The sequence below is a fragment of the Pangasianodon hypophthalmus genome, chromosome 2 (assembly GCF_027358585.1).
Source record: "Pangasianodon hypophthalmus isolate fPanHyp1 chromosome 2, fPanHyp1.pri, whole genome shotgun sequence".
NCBI classification, from domain to species: Eukaryota; Metazoa; Chordata; class Actinopteri; order Siluriformes; family Pangasiidae; genus Pangasianodon; species Pangasianodon hypophthalmus.
The window spans coordinates 23687784-23709419 of NC_069711.1; the positions used below are offsets into that span (position 1 = coordinate 23687784).

Sequence of the window (21636 nt, forward strand, 5' to 3'; positions counted from 1 at the left end):
GTAACTGCTGATTTCTGCAACACATCACTGTGCTGCAAGTAGATATTGACCCGAAAATCTTGCATGCTATTTATCTCTTCACAGCTGTAGCTCGTCTACCTGTCGCCTCTGGTCCCGGAAGAACTCGCCCGTGTTCTCGATGACCTGCTCATCGGAGAGCTGTGAGTACGGCTGCTCCTTGCAGAATGTCAGTGTCTCCCAGAGAGTCACTCCGAACGCCCAAACATCACTAGCGGTGGTAAATTTACCCTGCCGAGGACATTTAAACACAGTTCATTAGCCTTCAGTCTACATGATTATGACTTTGTGTGTAGCTGAGAGAGAAAACTGGTTTATATTCACAGCCTCACCAGGAGGATGCTCTCCCAGGACATCCAGCGGATGGGCAGCACAGCGCGGCCCTGGATGCGATAGTAATCTCCGCTGTACAGGTTCCTGCTCATGCCAAAGTCAGCGATCTTAATGGTGTAGTTCTTGCCCACCAGGCAGTTCCTGGTGGCGAGGTCTCGGTGCACAAAGTTCAGTGATGAGAGGTACTTCATGCCTGAGGCGATCTGGGTGGCCATGTGCTGCAGGTTACTGTAACTAAAGTCAGTTATAATAATACGCTGTTAGTGTATTATTAGTATTAGCGTATTTCATAAGTGTACCCTTGTGGAAAAAAAAAGTGATCATATGAATAATATGTGAAAAATACATAAATAAACATGTGAAAATAAATTAATAATGTGTAAAAAAAACCATACATGAAAATAAATAAATCATGTAAAAATCACACGTGGAATTAAATGAATCATTCAAATAAAAATATACATGAAAATAAACAAATCATGTTTAAAAATAAATTAATCATTTGTAAAGATCACAGGAAAATAAATAAATCGTGTGTAAAAATAAACGAGTTGTGTAATAAAATCACACATGAAAAAGGCTAAAAATCACACATGAAAATAAATGAATCGTGTGTACAAAATAATCCAATCATGTGTATAAATTACATGTAAAATAAATGAATCCTGTATAAAAAAAATTATGTGTGAATCATGTGTGAAATCGTGTGAAAATTAATGAATCGTATAAAAATCACACATGAAAATAAACCCAAATCATGTCTAAAAATAATTGAGTCATGTGTATAAATTGCATGTAAAAATAAAAGAATCATGTCTGAAAAGAATTGAATCGTGTAAAAATCACATATGAAAATAAATGAATTGTATAAAAATAAAGAAATCATTTGTAAAAATAAAACAGATGCACTACATGTGAAAAATAACGTGTGAAATGTTTAAAAACCAAACGTGTAAATTTCACATGAATCATGTGATTATTCAGTTCCTGTGTCTTTTCTGTGAGTGTACAGATAAAACACTATCAGTTCCATTGTAAAGGCTGAATGCAGATGTGTACCTGACTGTCGGTGCGTTGCTGAGAAGGGCGATCATGCCCTCTGGTTCATGACGGGACAGGAACTGGTTGAGGTCCCCGTTCTCCATGTACTCAGTGATCATACACAAGGGGTCGGAGCTCATACACACCCCCAGTAGCCGGATGATGTTGGGATCTTTCAACCGCGACATTATTTTTATCTCTTTCAAAAAGTCATTTCTGTTACCGACAAAAATCGATAGGAAGAGATGTTTTTTAATTAATAATGACAGCATGATAGATGAATGATAGACTTCTAGATGAAATGTTTCTTCATCTTAGATAGCAATATTGTCATATAAAATGAGAATAACAGCATGCTTTTTACCTGGCGTTTTTATTTGCATCAGCTCGTAACATTTTTACAGCCACAAGTACTGTTTGATTCTCACTGACATCAAATGAGAAGTCTTTATCCATGAACTCCTCCATGTCTTCTGCTTCACAAAGATGCACCTACCACAGTTTGACATTAATTAATGACTGAGAAAACACACATTTCCCTCACTAGAAGGTGTTAAGAGTTAGACAGCAGATTTATCTCTAATCGTTCAGGCTCTTGGAACTGACCTCTCCGAACTGGCCCTCTCCAAGCTTCTCCTTAAACGTGAGCAGTTTTCGGGGAAATTCTTCTATAGGGATGTCCTTTCCTGACAGCAGGTCCATAGTGACAGCCGGCACAGCGTAGGTGTTTCCTCCTGTTACTCCTTGCAGATTAACGATGTCAGCCTCAGCGTAATGGGGAACTCCTTCTTGAGTGCTGGACTGAGGGGACTTGGATGCTGTGTGTGAAGTGTTGATTCAGTCATTTAAAATTAAGACAACTGAAAGGAATGTCTGTTCATCATTTCAGAGGAAATCCCTACATAATATCAACATACATGTCTGTAATGAACGATTTACTACCTACAGTATGTGCTGCTGACCTTCTGATTTTACAGCAATGCAGTTCTAACATTTATTTTAACATACCAACTAGGGACTATATTCAGAGTCGGTGACTTATATTCAAAAGATACGTCAATATTTACATGGTGAATGTTACTTGTATTCAGTATTAATATAAAAGCAAGAAAATTTTAAATAAACAAATAAAAAAGACTAATACGATGAACAAGAAGATGGCAAGCATTCAAATAAATTTCTGTTAGATGTCTTATATTGCCATTATAGCGTATGTATGCTGCTTGAATGGTCGAAGTTGTAATTATCACATTAACAAGTGGATGTTTGGTTTTTAACACTATGGTTTCTACCCTCATTACTTGACAGCACATAAAATAGCACTTGATCCAGCACATCTTATTATTTTTGCTGTTTTTTTAAGTATATTGTGCTCCGACAGTTACTTGTGCACACACCTTAATGAAGCCACGAGTTTCTACATCGAAGACAAGAAATTTAGTTTATCAAACATTAAATTTGCTATTATAAGTTGTCGTATTAATAAATTAATGCCAAATTTTTCTTAATTTGATGTGCATCCTTTTAAGAAAACATGATTAAGATGCTGTCTCCTCCGATCTCCATGTGAAAAAATAACTTTGTGGACTTTAAAGGGACAATACAGTTAATTAGTGTCATATTTACTATGTATTTAATATTTGCCTCAAATGGCACTGCACTGATTTTTTTAAAAATCATATTTACAACACAAACCATGAAGTTCAGAATACTATGTACAATTTCAGTATAAACTTCTCACTATACACTCATTATTCAACTCTGAATATGGCCCTCTATCTTTCTGTGTGAATTTGTGTTATGTAGTCATGTTTTTTTAAATATTTATTGACTTCAGTTTTGTGTTAGCCCGGGAAACTGTGTCGAAATGTTTGTTCGTGGCACTGAAGCATGTACGCTACAGATGCAGTGCACTTGAAAAAACAAACATTGGATTATTCTTTTAATAAGGAGAACTCACCAGTGTCCTCTGAGACCTGGGAGACATCGGGCAGCTTGCGGACAAGGCGTGAGGGCTCTTGGTAATCTGCTCCGAGCGGGAAGATGCGCTCATAGGTGGAGCTGGACTCCTGCTCGCTGGGTGCTGATGAGGTCAGGTTGTTGTTACAGCTGAAGGCCTCACTCTGGATTGACAGACTAGCAGTTAGCTCATCATCAAGCATCCTCCGAGAGACCTAAAAATAAAGCGGGAACAGTGAAGGATGTCAAAAGAGCAGAAAACATTTATAGTGCAGCAGGTGTACAGGAACACTCCTCAAGAAGTGTATTAATGTGCATTCTGTTTCTATATTCAATTTTTGCCACATCTGCATTTATATATTTCTATATTTAATTTTTACTACATTTGCATTCTGTTTCTATATTTAATTTTTACTACATCTACAATTCTCACTGAAATACACACAGTTTCCTCCAGATTTCTTCCTCAGAATTATATATAGCTACACCCTATATATACTATTATTCATATTTAATATTATCGGCTTAATTATTAGACTAGTAAGTAAGTAGTAATTAAGTAATAGTATAACACAATACTAATATTAATTAATATTTGTTAAACTAAAAATGACAGTAAGGTAGGTTTATATGTCATTAGGTGGAAGTCATTAGGTCTCATTTTTCTTTTAGGTTTTTAAATGTATAGAAGAAGCTGTGAGTGTGGAGATGGAGAGGAACTGTAATCCAGAGGTTTTGGGCTGCGTCATTTAAAACTCTGCGTCTTGAGTGAGTCACAAGGAACGAAGACAGGTAACTCAGAAATAAGAATCATTAATTACACAACAGATCTTACCTTCTCCAGCACCTTCTGCCAGACTTGTCTCCAGAGTATGATGACGATGATGGCCACCAAGATGAAGATGATGGCCACCAAACAGCCAATCAGAATTCGAGTGTTGCTGTCGTCTACTTTGTGAACGGGGTTATCCCCTGGAGGAGGGGATACAAAATGAAAAGAAGCTTTAGAGTTTAGGTGAGATAGATTTAGTGGCTCCACTGACTCTATTGTGTCTGAGCACAAAGACTTAGTGGAGCGGAAAGGAAATGATCAGCAGGAGGTCTAACCTGGTTGGGTGTTGGGTGGAGCGCCGGTCTTGCGGGGAGCTAAAGTTGTGTTGTACATCGCTGTATCTGGAAAAGCAAGTGAAGCCAATTATTGTGAAATGTTCATGAATAATATCCTTGTATTTTTTGGTTACATCGAATAGTTCAGCAGTTTGCCGTTTACACTGAGTAAATAAAAAGTTAGATCTCTCTGCTAAGAAAAATACACAATGAGTTCATAATGCTTTTGCTATTAGTAATTGGTAATGGTAAAGATTATTGTCAGTGGAGTATCCATGCTAACCTGACTGAAAGGTGATCTCACTGAACATCATCCACATGTCAGAGAAGTAATACTGACACTTGATGGCACTAGCCATGTGGTTTTGGAGGGAGACGGTAACAAAGCGAGCACTGGGGTTGACGTCGTCCATCACAGGACTAAAAGACACAGGTGTTGGCTCCCAGTCCAAGTCTGAGCGGAAATAACACACCACCTTCTGGAAGACCTTCACTCTCTGAGAGAACATGTTGTTGCAGTGCACCTGAAATAAGCACAGAGTTCAAAAGAGAGAAAGATAGACATTCAGATGTAAGAATAACAAGAGATATAATCAGATATAGTCAGCTTCTGAATTATTCATCGAAATATACTGAATATAATGAATAACATGTAATGATTGATATTTGGAGCTTAAACATATATAGAAGGGGTATAGTTTTAACACAACTTTAAAAACAAACAAAATTACTTTCATCTTTTGAGTACCCATTGTACCATTTTTTAATTTTTATTTATTTATTTTGCAAATCACTGGTTCAAAAATTATTGGCACCCTTACAGTCTGTCTGACACTATTTTCTCTTTTACTATTTTATTTCTGGACTATTTTTTTAGTCCAAAACTACAACAGCACTTTAAGCTTCATTTTAAATGTATGAAAGGTGCTATATAAATAATGTTATTTATTATTACTATTATTTTTGATGAAGCCTTGTCTGGTGCGAATAACAGAACTGCACCCTTCCCGTTAAGTCTAAAACATTTGGATTTACTTGGAGAGTATCTCCTTCATGCAGAACATTTTAAGCTCCTTTATGTTCTGTGATTTGTGCATGCTGATTCTTCAAATCCAATCACAGAATTTTAAACCATAAGAGTTCTGAGAGGACTGAGATTATTGGAAAAGATTGATTTTGCATCCTGCAGACATTTCTGCATGGGTTTGGATGTAACCTGGCATGAGCTTAAGGCTTAAATATCCTGGTACTTAGAATTCATGATGATTCACAAAAGGATTTTACATTTCTACTGTCTAGTCTACAGTACCCTGTATTTTTGAGAAAAACAAAATAGCTCAAAATATTTGTATATTAACGATAAAAAATTTAAAGTAAATTTGTTCTCAAATTGTTTGGATCATTGTGTGTAGTATTTATTTTATATACTTAGTTAAACCCATTCTCTTGAAAGGTGCCAATAATTCTGCAGCTTACTGTGTACTCAATTATAGCAAAAGCTGATTAGCTAAAAAAAAAAAAAAGAAACACATGAATGACATAGTCTCAAAACCTTCATAGTGGTGAAGTTGCGTGTTCGGTCGAACTCAAACATGATCTCTACATATCCATTGGGGAAGCTCTCGTTGGTCCAGCCCACATAGTCATAGCCAGGCCACACATTGTAGACATGACTGAGAGTAAAATCGTCCAGACCACACATACCATCCGTCAACTGGCCCAAACCTTCTGTCATACTGCAGAGAGAGAGAGAGAGAGAGAGAGAGAGAGAGAGAGTGAGAAAGGTTGATGCACATTGGACTCTTTACTACACAATTATGGCTATGATTATCCTCCTGTTCAGCAAATGTATGTATAAATTGGACTGGACAATACCATAATATGATGTAATAAATTTTTCTTTTCTCATACATTGTGGGTATAACCAATACTTTTATAACACCGACTATCCCCAATGTTTCTGATAGTTTACCGCAGTCGGTTAGACGTTAAAATATATCAAATCTGAAGTGGACATAGCTTGGGTGCCTGGGACAAGCATTTCACGTCTGGGATATTAGTTTATTTTGTGGTTGCCCAGTAGACAAATAGGCTCAAGCATAAAAGAGCAAAAAATGATTCCTTACTGACTTTCTCAAAACAAAAGATTCATTTGGAATGTAGTTATGTTCAAATTAAATGTGCTTCATGGTGGTACAATGCACCTTAAAGCTGTAACTATAGTACATGCTTCCAAATCCCACCACCTGCTGCACAACACACATCCGGCAGCAGAAAGATTTTTACTAGGTGGATTAGTTATCATGTGCACATAACAGGCAGTCTTTTCAGAATCAGGAACAGGCAGGCATGTGGAAACTTATCATACAGTTAAACATATCGAGAGACAATAAACTAACTCATTGTATCTTTTATGTGAAGGAGCAGAGAACATTACATTTCATAACCGAAACATTCAGCAGCGACTTGCTGACTTTTTGTTTGCCAACATGAAGTGCTACATGATTGTATATTTGTTCATTTCCCTTAGTCTATATTAAAGCACTTAACTAGCTAACTAACTCCCCATACAGTATATTTAATATAGTGTATTTAATATAGATAATATTTACATTATCTACTATTAGATTTCCGGACAACCAAAATATGGAGCTGGCAGCAAATTAAAGCTTTTACATGTATGGTCATCTAACTAACAGATTTATGATTTGTCCACCCTTAAAATTTTATACATTTTCCTCTCTTCTCTGTGTTGAATAATTTATTTATGAAGATGTTAAATAAAAGTATTATTAAATGATCACTTTAACATTATGGTTTTGCTGACCATCTGTTAGCAAACCAAAATACAGTGATAAAGATTGTGTTGTGAAAATGCTGTCAGGTATCAGATGTAATATTTTTATATATATTAATTGCTCTCTACAGTTCACTGAGTTCAGGGAAAAATGTGTCGACCTGTTGGGCCACAAGGGGGCAATACTGTTTTAATAAACACCAGCACCTTCACCAGCACTCAAAAAGAGGTGTTTCATTAAGCGGTTTAATGACTGTGACAATGTGGGGTGTACTTTGTGGTATTTTGTTTAGACACACACACAAACACACTGTCATGGAAGTCATTGTTCAGGAAGACACAATTTTAGAAACGCACACATACACACACTCATGGAAAGCATTATTTAGGAAGACATGAGTCAAATCCTTCCATGAACATTGAAACCACCTTCATCATCTCTGTGTCTTGTTGTAGTCATGGCAACCAATAACACTGGGACTCTGGTTCTTCTTCATCCTAAGTGTATTAAAACCAATTTCCCTTGTCCCAAGCTTTCCGTAAACCACACAGACTTGTTTCAAACAACTCAGAGTTAGCGTGGGAGGACTGCAACCACAATATACACACACATATTAAACACAAATACTGGCTTGGAATATCTTTATTGTTTATAGGCTCTGAAACGGAGACCTGCTGTTCTTCCTGTTACTGTTACAAGCTCAAAATGGACAATAGTATTACAGTCTGTTTGGCTTAAATTAGATTAAGCAGGAAGCAACATTGCACAATTCCTTCCTGAGCCCAAAGCTTCTCTTCAGAAACAGATTTTATTGAACCGACCTGTAAAGTATGGCACCGTCATACACAGAGTCATTGAGGTAAACCTCCTGATCATGGAGGATCATCTCCTGGCCAAGCGGAGCATTGTACGACACCAGGCCATCTGCAAACAGACAGATAACAATGATGGAAAAGGAATCAATTATTTTAACAGGAAAACAGAAAACATGTTTTTTTCATTTGTGTTTTTGGGAAAATCATTGAGAGCCACTGATGAACATGAAAAATGAATAATTAAAAACAGCTTTTACAAATCACATACAATAGGTATATAACAAAATTTTTGGATGTGATGTATGTTCATTTTACAGAAACATATGTGTGACACATAAATATTTGTCAGCCCTGTTACTCATTTAAGAACAAAATGAAGCCATTAACAAAGCTAGTAGGATTGATGTCTGAGATGGTTTAATACATTTTTGAATGGTTACATTTGCTTAGATTCTTAGATGTTTGAAAAATGATTTTAAAAAGTTTCATTTTTAAGAGTTACAAAGACTAAACCAAGACTAAAGATTAATTCCATGATTGGAACCCCAATCATGGAACCACCCCCACACACTTTAAAGGTTAAATCTAGGACCCTTAAGGGCTCTTTGGTTTGTCCCACTGGAAGAACCCTCAATCACCCAATTTCATTTATATTTCTCTGCAGTCTGATAAAAGGGTAAAGGGGTTTACAAGAAAAAGTACATATTCAAGCTGAAATAATAATTCTGAAAGTTTTAAATGCTAAATTATCATTCAGAATAATGGCCTACTTTACAATTCTAACATAAAATGTTAAAACAAACAAACAAAAAAAAAAACCAGAAAACAGAAAACATGCCAGCAAAATACAAATTAATCTCTGTGGCAAAGGTTTTTTTTTCTGACTGTAAAATGCTTTTGATTTTTGTCCCATTCAGAGACCCTGGTTAGTCTGTAACAATCGTATAAAGCAACGTGTGTCTTTCGAAGGTCAACCTGTATCTTTTGAATAAATCTGCCATACTTGTAAAATAGTCCTATTTAACAAAACATGTTGGTCAAAAACAAGGGCTTTTCTCCCAGACCAGGGCATTGAGGCCTCCACTGACCTTCTAATGCCACATAGATGTGATGTTTGCAGGCTTTTTAAATAAACAGCAAAGATGTTCTTCTTCTTACACTGTGCACTTTTCTGTATAAAACACAATGACGAGTAGTCTTTTTTTTATATCACTGTTAACCTGGACCCTTGAGCTGAATGCTAAACTGCAATAAGGAAGTAAGTATAATAAAATAATATGGAAGGGAATTTCAAAGGGATGTCAGTGGAAGGAAATAAAGTTAGTTGGTATGCATGGGAGATATCATGTAAGACAGCTGGCTACATCTGCTAAGTGTTTTAATGAACAGAGACAGAATAATAATAATAATAATAATAATAATAATAATAATAATAATAATAATTAGTTATTATTATTATTTCTTGGCTGCTATCTAAGACAAGTGGATTTGTGTCTAGCAGGCAGAAAGATAACTGCAGAAGGCAAAAGGTTGAACTCTTTATCAGTGAATTGCATAATAATTTACAATGGAAGAGCCAACTACTAGATAATGAAAATGGGCTTTTTATACCAGTGAAATATTTACAGGCCATAATATTAATGACATGTTTCACTAGATAGTAATTTTAACATGACCTGGAATGAGAGAGACGTGAGAGTCACTATGACATCGTTGCCAAGAGAAATAAACAGAGACTGTGTTTGTGAGGTTAATAATTAAACTTCACGAACCAGCTTTTGCAAGCATTGACAGTATAGCAGTAACCAAATCACTGCTACATGACTATTATAATTAACTTTTTAATGAGTGTTTTTTCCGTGCTACTAAAATTTATGAATGAGATGAACCCAGATCTACAATGTGTAGTGTTATTACCTAGCCACTCGCAGCCATAGAGCTCTACACGCATACACACATTCATGGAGTGGTCGATGACAGGCATGAAGCGCACAAAGCGTGCAATGATGGGCGGCTCCAGGTCCTTGAGCACAATGTCATAGGCATTCCTGTTACCCTCAATTACCTTTAACAGAAATCAACACACAGCAGCTGATAATGAGATAAACAGTATCTGAAGTACTCTATTATGATAATGAGCTATAGTGCTGTGGCATGTAAGTGCAAAATACATTAACAAACCAACAGCACATTCAGAAAGGCATCAACATTAACTCAAAACAGAAAGGGTGGGTGTTGTCTATCTGAATTTGCCATTGTGGTTTTGGGCTTGCTGTTGTGTTTTCTGATTTGATGTTCTGTTTTTGTGTTACGTGTTTACATTAATTTGTTATGCACTTACTGACCGCCATACTACAGAGCTGTGGAGCATGTATTATTTGTGATATAAGATACTATTAGAGGAAATAGTCTAACATAGCTTGGAACTAGGGTTCTGAACTTGCAGTTCTGCAACTCTGCCAAGGTTTGATTTAAATGGTTAGCAAATTATCAAGCCCTTCATAAGTCAGATCAGGCATGTCATTAGAAGGGAAACACTGGAAACACAACAGGTCACTTGATTCCCAGGACTAGAGCTGAGAACCACTGACTCCACTGCCATATTCAGGTGGCGACGATTCAAGTGGGCCATGAAGTTCAAAAGATATATTAGTGCTGTCATGTTCACATATTTAATATTGCCCTCAAGGGATAGTGTTTTGTACCCAAAACGTGAATTTCAGAATGAAATATTGTACATACAGCAAATTTTCAGACAGCAATGCTGAAATAATAGAGCTCCTTATCAAAGTGGATACTGTTCAAGAAAAAGGCCAGGTTCTTAGTGAATAGTGGATAAAACTCTCACAGCTCTGTTTTGGGCAGTGCTGAAGCCTATATAAATGTCCTGAGGTCTGAAAAATTATGTGCACAATTTGGGTATTACGTCTATGTTAGCACTATGTGTGCAGTATCTATGGCTCATACCTCCTTTCCTTGCCGGTTGCGCCAGGAGATCCAGCGGCTGCCATCGCGACTGTACTTGATCTTGTAGGTCTGGGCAAACTCATTCCCAATGCCTCCCGCGTGTCGCCCCTGAGTGCCCACCAGGGTGATGAAGTGCAGAGAGCGAAGGTCAATCTGCAAGAACTCATTCATGTTCTCTGGTTCAATCGTGCTCTCTGGACACCACGCACCATCCCCTTCCTCTGAATCCAGTCTGCAAAGTCAAGTAAAAACACCCAGGAGGACCAGGAAGTTTAAGCCAAAGTATCATACATGAATGTTTATTTTGGGATGAAGAGGAAGTATTGAGATTTTACAGTCCTACCTGCCATATTTTGCTGCTGTGGACTCAGACCACTGACTTGAAGCTGAAATGTCTTCATCTAAGATCTGCCTTCCAGACATCCCTAGAGGGGATCGACACACACCTGTAGCGAATATAAAGGCCTATTGTTAATGCTTTTTGCATCACAAGTTAAAATCAATCATTCCAGCTCTGTCACCAAACCGCTTAAAGGTAAAACATCCATAACTATAGCACCTTTATGTGGATATGATCGTTGAAACGATGTGACATGAGTTTGAAGATAAAGATAAGATAAAGGTATTCCAGCTAATTTTGTGTGGCTTCTTGAGAATGTAAATGCTATTGAACAGTTATACGGTCTGGAACAGTGTTTTTGGAATCTTGTTAAATAAACTTTTCATGATTAATATTCCTTTTTTATATAGTCTGTTTATTAGTGATTTACATTGGTTCTTTAATGAGTTTTTAGCATAAATACCTGTAATCCTGTACATGTAAAGCACTTTGAGATTGTGTTTTCATCATGAATGAAATGAATCAGCACTGAAAATGAACCTCTAGCTAATTGTTAGTTAGCTAGCTAACCTTAGCTGAAACACCAACTTGTCGTTAGCTAAGTTTGCTATCTGGTAATAGTGTCATTAGCTGGCTAAGCAACATTAACCTAGCTAGCTGGCAACCGGAACATCAATTTGTATTTAGTTATGTTAGCTAGCTGGCAATAATGCTGATAACTAGCTAACTAACATTACCCAAAACATCAATATTTAGTTATCTGGCAATAGTGTTGTTAGCTAGTTAACTAGCATTAACTGAAACACCAATTTATAGTTAGCTAGCTTATGTAGCTTGCAAACGTGTTATAGCCAGCTAACTAGCATTTACCAAAACACCAACTTGTAGTTAGCTAATTTATCTAGCAAGCAATAATGCTGGTGTGATTTCTAAGAAAAAATGTTAGGTAAAAGTGAAAATAAATGACATGACACATTGCACATAAGGCATGCTGTCATTAAATATGGTTCATACATAAAGTTAGCTAACATATATCAGTCTTTGGTGTGTGTTAGCTAGCATAGTTACATGACAGTGTATCCTTGTTTAAAAGACCAACTTACTTCCTACAAATTGCATAGGCATTACTTTCTTAATGCCTTTTTGTAAGAAGCTGTTTTTTCTTGTAAAGCAGCCAATATTTTAAGGTTGGATGATACTGTAGGTCTGCATAGCAAAATCAGAATCGCATTAATAATAAATGAATCAAGCATTTGAGGGCTGGCATGGGTTTAGTTGGAGCAGAAACTGGAGAAACACCCCTTTCTCCCACTAACATTGTGGTTACTCTACAGAAATATAGTTTAAAAATATATAGCACTCTCTTGGCTTGCACCATTTAGAACAGTCACCAGACATCCTGGTTTGGATTGAAACAACGGTCAGAGTCTCACATGCCTCTTGTGTGGTCTTTACAAGGACAGGATTAAAGTAAGCCCACCTTCTGAGAACATTTTCTTACCCTCTTTTAGGGTTTTTTCTGTAATTTAATCCTGATACTACCAAGGTTGCTTGGTATGCTAACTGTTAACTTTTATGAGCTAGAATCTGAATTTTATTACACATGGGACCTGTGTGCTCTAAAAGCAAATGATGGCAAGTCTTTGATCAATATTATTACAATACAGAACCAAGAAGGATGAGGAAGATTTATATAGCTTTACACTTCATTTCCATTTGTCTGGCTGTAGCATGAGGCACCACTGCTGGATGGTATGGTCAAACTCTCACGCAGCAGGATGTACCGGAATAGATGACACACTACACTGGCACTGTATTGCTTTTGGACAGTAATACATCAAGGACTAAGTCTGAGCTTTTATAGTGCTGGCTGAATTAACTAAATTAATTCTTATTAGCATGAAGGTTATAAAAAACTCTTTTCCTCAGACTAACATTCCTCATTCTCATAACTATAAAGCTTTCCTATAATTCTCATTTTAGTTAGTGAATAATTCATGGTAGTTACTGAATAATAAAATGTGAATAAGACAAATAACTGAATAAGTGTCACAACAGTACCTCTCCCAGGACAGTACCTCTCCCTGCCAGCAGAGGTCAGTGTCTTCAGAATTTGACTTAGTTGCACATTTCCTAATTACTTCCTGGTTTTCTCACTATATAAGCAGATGTTTTTCAGTTAATCTTTGCGAAGTCTTGCCATTCTCTCAAGTTGTCTAAGTTCTGAACTGTTTTCCCTCACTGCCTATTCTGTGTTTGGCACCCCTTGCTACTCAGGTTTTCTTATGCAAGGTATTCATGACTTAAATTGGTAGCTATATTTATACATTAATGAGGTGATGATAACCCCTCCCAGTAGTGCTGAACCTTGCTATAACTTTTAAACTCTTCCTTATTTATATTAGGAAGAACTATGTCTGTTGCATTAAAGGTAACACAACACTTGAGGTAACATTAAAGGTAACACAGAATTTATTTCTGAGAGAAATCCTCATAAATGAAGTAGAGTGACCTATCTGCAGGGTGGTTAAAGCTAACAGAAACTAAAAATAAAACAGAAATTAAATAAAAAAATCAATGAAACTATACAAATTGTCTGGAAAAATCCACAAAAATAAAACAAGTAGAGGCAAATTAATTTCTGTTTTTGTTTTTCTGCACAAAATGAGTGTGAATTTAACTTGAATTTAATTTATGTAAAAAGTACATGCTTGGTTTCTAATACTAAAACTGTGCAGTGATGAAATCAAGGGGAAAACCCATCAAGCAGAAAGTGGATCTGCATGAAGATCACAAAGAATAAAAAAATATATAAATGAGACTAGCAAAGCCACTAGCACAAAAACTAAAGCTAAAACTGTATCAAAACGGCACAAAACTGAAATCATGAAATCACATTAACATCACAAAATTCTTTGTTTCTTGTGAAAATTTAGAAGCTCATGTTTAAATGCGTCATGGGCTGTATGTTAAAAGTTCACTCGGAAGGGCACAAGCCCTTTCCTAGTCCGCATGGCCTCTCCATCACAACAGCAAGCCTTTGTGCTCCTGCCAGCAACAGCAAGAAGAGTGGAGAAGGACTTTTTGTATCCCTTTTCTTTTTCCGGCTCTCCTCCAAATGTTTGCTTAAAAAGTCAAGATGGGGGAAACCTCAGAGGCCCAGGACAAGCTGATACTGTCCAACATAAGCTGAATCCCCCAACAAAACCTTCTGGTAGATGGGACAGGGCTGTGGTGAATCTGTACACATGAGCCACAGTTTGTGTTTCAACAGAACAGAGGTCATTGCTTTGTGAATGCTCATTGGCATAAAATAAGCCTAGAGGCAAAAGGCAGAGGCGTCCTGACTCTTGTTTTGCAGGATGTTTTTCCACACATACTTAAAATGGTCAGCCTACAGACAAATTAAATGAAGACTGGTCACTCTGTTATGCTGCAGGGGCATTTATTTATTTTGCTGGCATAATTTGGCACCACTCGTCCCCTTAGAAGGAACTGAATGGTTTGATGAGGATGAAAATGGTGTAAATCATATGCTATGATCTTCACAGTCACTAGATCTCAATTCAGTTGAACAGCTATTAGAGACTTTGGTCCAATATGTCTACTATCATCATCAAAACACCAAATAAGGGAGTTTATTTTTGAAAGAACAGTGTTCATCGCTCCAGTACAGTTCCAGAGAGTAGAATTGATTCCAAGGCACACTGAAGTTGTTCTGGAGGCTTACTAGGACGCTTGTTTTCCTATCATTTGCCACCCATTTAAAGATGGTTTATATTAATTCAGAATTTATCACTTTCCAAACACCACCTGTGCTTATATAATGCATTTATGAATTATAATATGGATGAATATCAAATTTCTAAAGAAAACATACATTTTTGTGCAAACAATTCTTAAATTTATTTATATTTTTATATCTGTTTTTATGCCCCTTAGATATTTTTAGTAGCATTCCAACCTCACAGCTCCAGGGTCCATGGATCAATACTGAGCTCTGGTTACTGTTTGTGCGGAATTTTGCATGTTCTCCCCATGTTCGTGTGGGTTTCCTCTGGGTTCTCCGGCTTTCTTCCTTTGTCCAAAAGCTTGCAGGTAGGTGGTTTGGCTATGCTAAAATTGTCCCCAGGTGTGAATGTGTGTGTGCGCTTGGTGCCCTGCAATGGAATGACTTCACATCCAGGGTGAATTCTCCCAACATGTGCATGGGATTGGCTTAGGATCCACCACAATCCTGACCAGGATAAAGTGGTTACTCAAGATGAGATCATTTCAGTGTTCTTCAGTAAATACGGGTACATTTCTAAAGATAGTTTTTCAAGTTTGGCTGCTAGCAGTGAGTTGACTGAAATGATAAAAAGTTTAATAGGATTATAATCAGTTTTGACTCAGCAATTGGGGGAAAGACTTTTTTGGGGCACATCCAAGTTTAAAAGAAGAATAAAACACTCACAGAAAACTATAAAGGAAGTTTATTTGGCTGTACACTGTAGTATAGATGTATTTACTTAGTTTGTTTTCTTGCCCGCGCTCTCTCTGACCCCTGATGGAAAAGGGAGCTGGTTGCAGCAGGAACCTTATCCTGGCTATGAAGCAGGCAGAGCTAGCATTTAGCGACTGAGGCTAAAAATATCCCACGCTTCAGAGGTGGAAAAGTACAAATATTCTCCGGAGAGAAGGTTAAGAAATACCTCTCACTCTCTCTTTCTCTCTCTCTGTGCTGGAGGAGGGGGTTATGTGCAGTTACTATTAGCTCCAAGTGTCCCTTTTCCCCCTACACACTGAGTGAGCCAGCTTTTTTTCATGCCCTCGTCTTGTAAATGGCACATTTGTTTCACCATGTTTGCCTTCTAACCGCTGGCTCTAATGCCTCACACACACACACACTAACATACTCAATGACTCAAGAATACACACAAGCACGCACAGAAGATATACACACCCTCACAAAAGGTCATGCATCACTGACAGACAGTCATAAAATAAATAAAATCAAACAAATCTTGTTAGCTGGGTTTCAGTGGTATATAAGGTTTCAATTTATGCTGCACATATACAGTGCGTTCAGCTCCTCATGCTCTTAACTTTTCTCCATGGAGAAAATGAAAAAGGGCATGGTATAACTACACTGCTTGGGAATTTTAAAAAGGGGAAAGTTGGCACTGGAGCACATCTCATAGCTAGTGCAATGCATTTTTCCTGCTACTGGAAAAAAAATATTCAGCAGTTTAATTTCAGGAGAATGTGGTGGAACGCAGAGAGATTACAGCATACAGGAAGCTGCCTTGTATCGAAAATATCTTTCAAACCAGTGGAAAAATGATGAAAATGTGCCATTCAATTGGAACTATGCAGTTGTAACTGCAGTTTATGGCTATCAATTAGCATCATTCAAACTAGAGGCTGAAAATCATTCAAGGAAACATAGGCGCAGCCACACATTGAGAGATCCTAAATCTTTTAAACAGAGATTCCTGGAGTCTGTGTGAGTTCATAATCTTCTGAAAGTCATGGGTAATGCTGTGGGGAAAAAGAAATTTCATACCTTCTGACTGAGAAAAAAATTTGACTTCGGAGTCAGAGTTTTGGGAACTTTCCGACAGCCGACCAAACCCGGAAGTGAGGCGACTGACTACATAAACATGCCCTCTGTCCAAGGAAAAAGTCTTAAAATAGGAATTTTAGTTTATATTTCATTTTATAATGATACATTACACAATTTTCTTAAGTTTTATAAAAAAATTAGTGAGAGGAGAGAGAATGTTTAGCATGAACATGAACTCATGACAGCAGCAAAAAGTTATAGAGAAACTAACAGAGCTTATCTTTGTGGTTAACATTTCTAAGCTTCTGGTATGAAATCATGAAACATTTTACTGGTTGATATGGAAGCCTGTCAGTCAGCAATATTTTGCCTCTGTCATGTACTCGATATCACTTTTAATTCTCTAGATATATAAAAGGTACCCAATGTGAGGATGTGAAAGCTGCTGCTCATCTTGCCGCTGTGTCTACACAAGCATGTGCAGTCAGGCAATAAATATAAACCAGGCCTATGTAGGATTACACAATTCAGTGCAGCTTGACACAGTGTGTTGATTATGGCACATAGTTTACATGGAGCTAATTGGAGGCTATAGGCTTCCATTACTTTTCTGTAAAAAATATCTAAGGAAGATTAACTTGTGAAAATTATACTGTACTTCTCTCAGTAACACACTTATTCTTTATTCTTCTCTTTATTCCTGGTTTAACCTCTGCAACCACAGCTGTGAGAATGAGGATCACTCTGCTTCTGTGGAGTACGAGCTGCACAACAAGACTCTGGAAATCTCACAGTGCTTCTGGAAAAATTAAAGAAAGCGAACCCGATTCAATGTACTTTCCTGTTGTCAAAATGTCTGGTATGCACTAGCCACAGACTCCAGCCTGATTGCTGAATCCACTGTGAATGGTCGAACTTTCTCTCTTCGTACATTAAATAATAAACTCAAAGCAAGGTCACAGCTTCTCATCACTCCCAGGAAACTGAGGTGCAGCCAAACACAGACTTGACATACTGACTGGTGGATCCTAGTCTATTGAGAGCTTCTATGGGTCTTTATAATCCACCAAATATCACCACTCAACAGCTGTGTACCATAATTAGTTAATATCCATCCACTGGTGTTACATTTAATTATATTCCATTTCTAACAACAATAAGCATTTTACTTTCTCAAGTACCCCTGAATTTATACAGTTAACTCATCCTCTTTTAATTATACTGTATACACAGAGTAAAATCTGTTAAGAGTTACAGTTATCCACTTAAAAAAGAAGCAGAGGCTAAACCAGAGAGCTTCACGGAGCTAGCAAAATAAGCTTCATGGCTTTGAACCTATTATGCCTATTTATGTGGATTATTCAAGGAAACGTCCACCCTGAGACACATTAAATAAGTTTATATTGAAATATTTGTGATGTGCTTAGCAATTCTGGTGATAATTTATTAGTTGGTCCTTTAATTTCATTATTCCTGTGAGAAGTTAGCGTATTTGTGCCACATTGCCATCACAAGGGGGCCTAAATATTGAAATTGGACACCATTGAAGATCACATTTTAATTATAGAGATTAATATTCAAGTTATTCAGGCTAGATTTGTCCTTGAAAGAAACAATGTGGTACCTTTTTAGACATTGAACCTGTGTGCTAATCTAGCTAGCTAACTTGTTAAGGTGTATACTTTAAATGCCAAGAAAAAATATCAAGAATATGAGGCAAATCCAAAACTCAGACATTGAAACTACCTATGACAAATGAGAGCTAGTTTACTAGCTATTTACTGTGGCCTAGTTCATTAGCTATTTACTGTGAGCTAGTTCACAAGCTAATTACTGTGAGCTAGTTCACTAGCTATTTACTGTGGCCTAGTTCATTAGCTATTTACTGTGAGCTAGTTCACAAGCTAATTACTGTGAGCTAGTTCACTAGCTATTTACTGTGGCCTAGTTCATTAGCTATTTACTGTGAGCTAGTTCACAAGCTAATTACTGTGAGCTAGTTCACTAGCTATTTACTGTGGCCTAGTTCATTAGCTATTTACTGTGAGCTAGTTCACAAGCTAATTACTGTGAGCTAGTTCACTACCTATTTATTGTGAGCTAGTTCACTAGCTAATTGCTGTGAGCTAGTTCACTAGCTATTTATTAAGAACTATTTCACTAGCTATTTGCTGTGAGCTAGTTTACTAGTTACTTACTGTAAAATATATAACCTAAACTTACTGTATGTAACCTTAACTTACTGAAAAATATATTAACCTATTTATTATTCTACACATTATTTATAATAGTTTAAAATCACACATCCAGGAGGGAAGGGATCATAAACATCTAATAATTTCAGGTCATCAGTTTTTCTGAACACTACATTTCCAGAATCTGTAAAATTTTTTAGATAATTTTTGTATAATGTTTATGAAATTTTTTAGTTGTCACCAAATGTTAACACAAGCATTTGCATAACATTGGGTCTCACTGATCAAGCTGTTTACAAGTGAATTTATTTATAAAAATTGTTAACAGGAACACGTGGTGAAATGTGGTGTTAATGAAAGTCCAGTTAGGTTCATATCCTATGAGAGCTCCTGAGTTTGTGTAAATTTACCTATAAGGAGACTCACTAATGTGAACAAGAGTTGTGTCTATGGTAGCTGACTACAGTAATTTATGGATGATTGGCATTTTAGTTCAATTTGGCCTACAAAAACATTTACACATGATTTTATTAAAACATTGATAAATGAGGCCCATTGTGTGTGCAGCAATCTAATAATATTGTGAAACTGTTTGTTATTACATCACATTTTTAAAACAATGCCATGCACTGCAAACCAGTTTTCTCAGAACATGTTCTTTATTAACTGAGTTTCTTCTTTTTTTAAAATGGCATTCCTAGATACAGGAACCAACATACCACAACATACAGAGCCCTTCCAGTTTCTTTCTGGAAATTTTTAATCTTAGATTTGAATTGATACAAACTATAACTATAGAAAGCATTACTCTCTCATTCATATGCAAAGAATTGCTATAACCACAGTAAAATGTCGGTGTCTGGCAGGCCATGTCCTCAGAACTCTGGGATTGTGGGAAGCAGTGGGATTCAGCAGCACAGAGGAGTGCAGTATGATCCAGAGCCTGGTTTAGCAATACAATTAGAGGATACCAACTGGAGAGACGCAGACACAAAATGACACAGAGCCATAAAACCACAGAGAGTTAAGAGATAGTTTTCTATTGTTCCTTTGTTTTAATGCTATGGATAACTCCGAGATTACTGGGCAAATATGCATCCATGACTCCAAGCTGACAAGCAGACAATTAAGTCTGGCTCTGTGAACTGCTGTGTGTGTTTCAAAAACTCTGAAATTGCATAACAGTTATGGGAAAAAATGCACTTTGTACACGCTATTAAAAAAAAACAAAAAACAGGCAGACTCTGAGAATGGCATTCTGCTACATGAGATAAAATCATACGGAAAGTAATAAAGCCATTAAAGAACCAAGAACTCAAAAGCGCTTTTTTGTTAATTCCTCTTAAAGGACTGATTCTGATTATATAGATAGGTCTTTGGGTTAAACTTGGTATCACTGCAAACACTGGCATTTTTCCATTTTAAATGGTATTTTCTCAGTATTTCAATAGAATTTGTGTCTAAAACTAGATTGCTACCTCACTTAGCTATTGCTACTGTTTCAAATAACCAAAAGTTGACATTTTTTGTATAATTTAAACAGGTATTTTTCTTAGTATGTCCACAGAACTTGTGTCTAAAGCTAGCTAGCTACCTCACTTAGCTATTGCTGTTGCTTCAAAATAAACAAAAGTTGACATATTTTCCATTTAAAAGAGTATTTTCTCAGAATTGCTACAGAACGTGTGTCTAAAGCTAGCTTGCCACCTTACTTAGCTACAACTAGTGTTTCAAATAAACAAAATTATTCTGCTTTTTACGCTATATTTTGACAAGATTAGCTTCACTAAGTCACTAAGAATATGATGATCCAAATTGCATCTCCATAACTTAAATCCCTCTTGTACTAACCTCTGACAAATGTGCACCAGTTTACTAGCAGCTATCTATCTGGCTGGCTTTCTTACCTAATGTTAGTGATGAACAAAATCATGAGTGTTATACTATTGTATGATATGTTGCTAAGAATATGACAATCCACATCGACATTACGATGCTAAAATTCCACTCTCAAGCTGGTTAGCAGTTAACTAGCCAGTTTGTGGTTTGGGATGGTAGGAGCTCATAGAGGTATAAAGTTTCTTTTTGTAGATGGTGTAGAAATGTTTCAAGACCATCTCTTTTATCATTTAGCTTCACTGCAATGCCTTGTTTTGCTATTTTTTTGTGTCTAATTTTGTATCCTAATTCTTTGAACACCATCCATGGACACTTGGAGAATGGAGAGCCCCCATTTTTCTACTTCTTTCCCTTGAAATGTGCTAAACTTTAGGTCGCTTGCCAAATGAGGCAACAATTAAACCCTCTTGTTAATCAGTATAAAGAAGTGCACATTTATCCCTCTCACATGCCATAAAGCAGCATGTAACACAGCTGTAAATGTAACCAATAAAGTGCTCTACACATTCCACATGCATTCCACTGCCAAGCTTCTACGTACGTCTCTATAATGTGCCCTAACTGCAAAAATGACCTTTATAACATCTAAATGAACTTCTTGACACTAAAGTAAAAC

The 21636-nt window shown here is 36.7% G+C and overlaps 1 protein-coding gene across 2 annotated transcripts in view; it reads right to left on the reverse strand.

Annotated features, from left to right (window-relative positions):
- ddr2a (discoidin domain receptor tyrosine kinase 2a) overlaps positions 1 to 21636 on the reverse strand; it is a 38330-nt gene that overhangs the window by 2080 nt on the left and 14614 nt on the right. Inside the window, exons 3-16 of one of the 2 annotated variants that reach the window (XM_026933562.3) lie at positions 11382 to 11484; positions 11039 to 11270; positions 9989 to 10136; positions 8078 to 8180; positions 6011 to 6194; positions 4742 to 4982; positions 4459 to 4524; positions 4187 to 4299; positions 3353 to 3566; positions 1999 to 2210; positions 1757 to 1884; positions 1411 to 1608; positions 351 to 585; positions 100 to 249 (exon numbers count right to left, since the gene is read on the reverse strand). In XM_026933562.3, the coding sequence (XP_026789363.1) occupies positions 100 to 249; positions 351 to 585; positions 1411 to 1608; positions 1757 to 1884; positions 1999 to 2210; positions 3353 to 3566; positions 4187 to 4299; positions 4459 to 4524; positions 4742 to 4982; positions 6011 to 6194; positions 8078 to 8180; positions 9989 to 10136; positions 11039 to 11270; positions 11382 to 11484 (2327 nt within the window). Of the gene's footprint in view, positions 1 to 99; positions 250 to 350; positions 586 to 1410; positions 1609 to 1756; positions 1885 to 1998; positions 2211 to 3352; positions 3567 to 4186; positions 4324 to 4458; positions 4525 to 4741; positions 4983 to 6010; positions 6195 to 8077; positions 8181 to 9988; positions 10137 to 11038; positions 11271 to 11381; positions 11485 to 21636 lie in introns of both variants that reach the window. The other variant, XM_026933561.3, reaches the window with a different exon arrangement.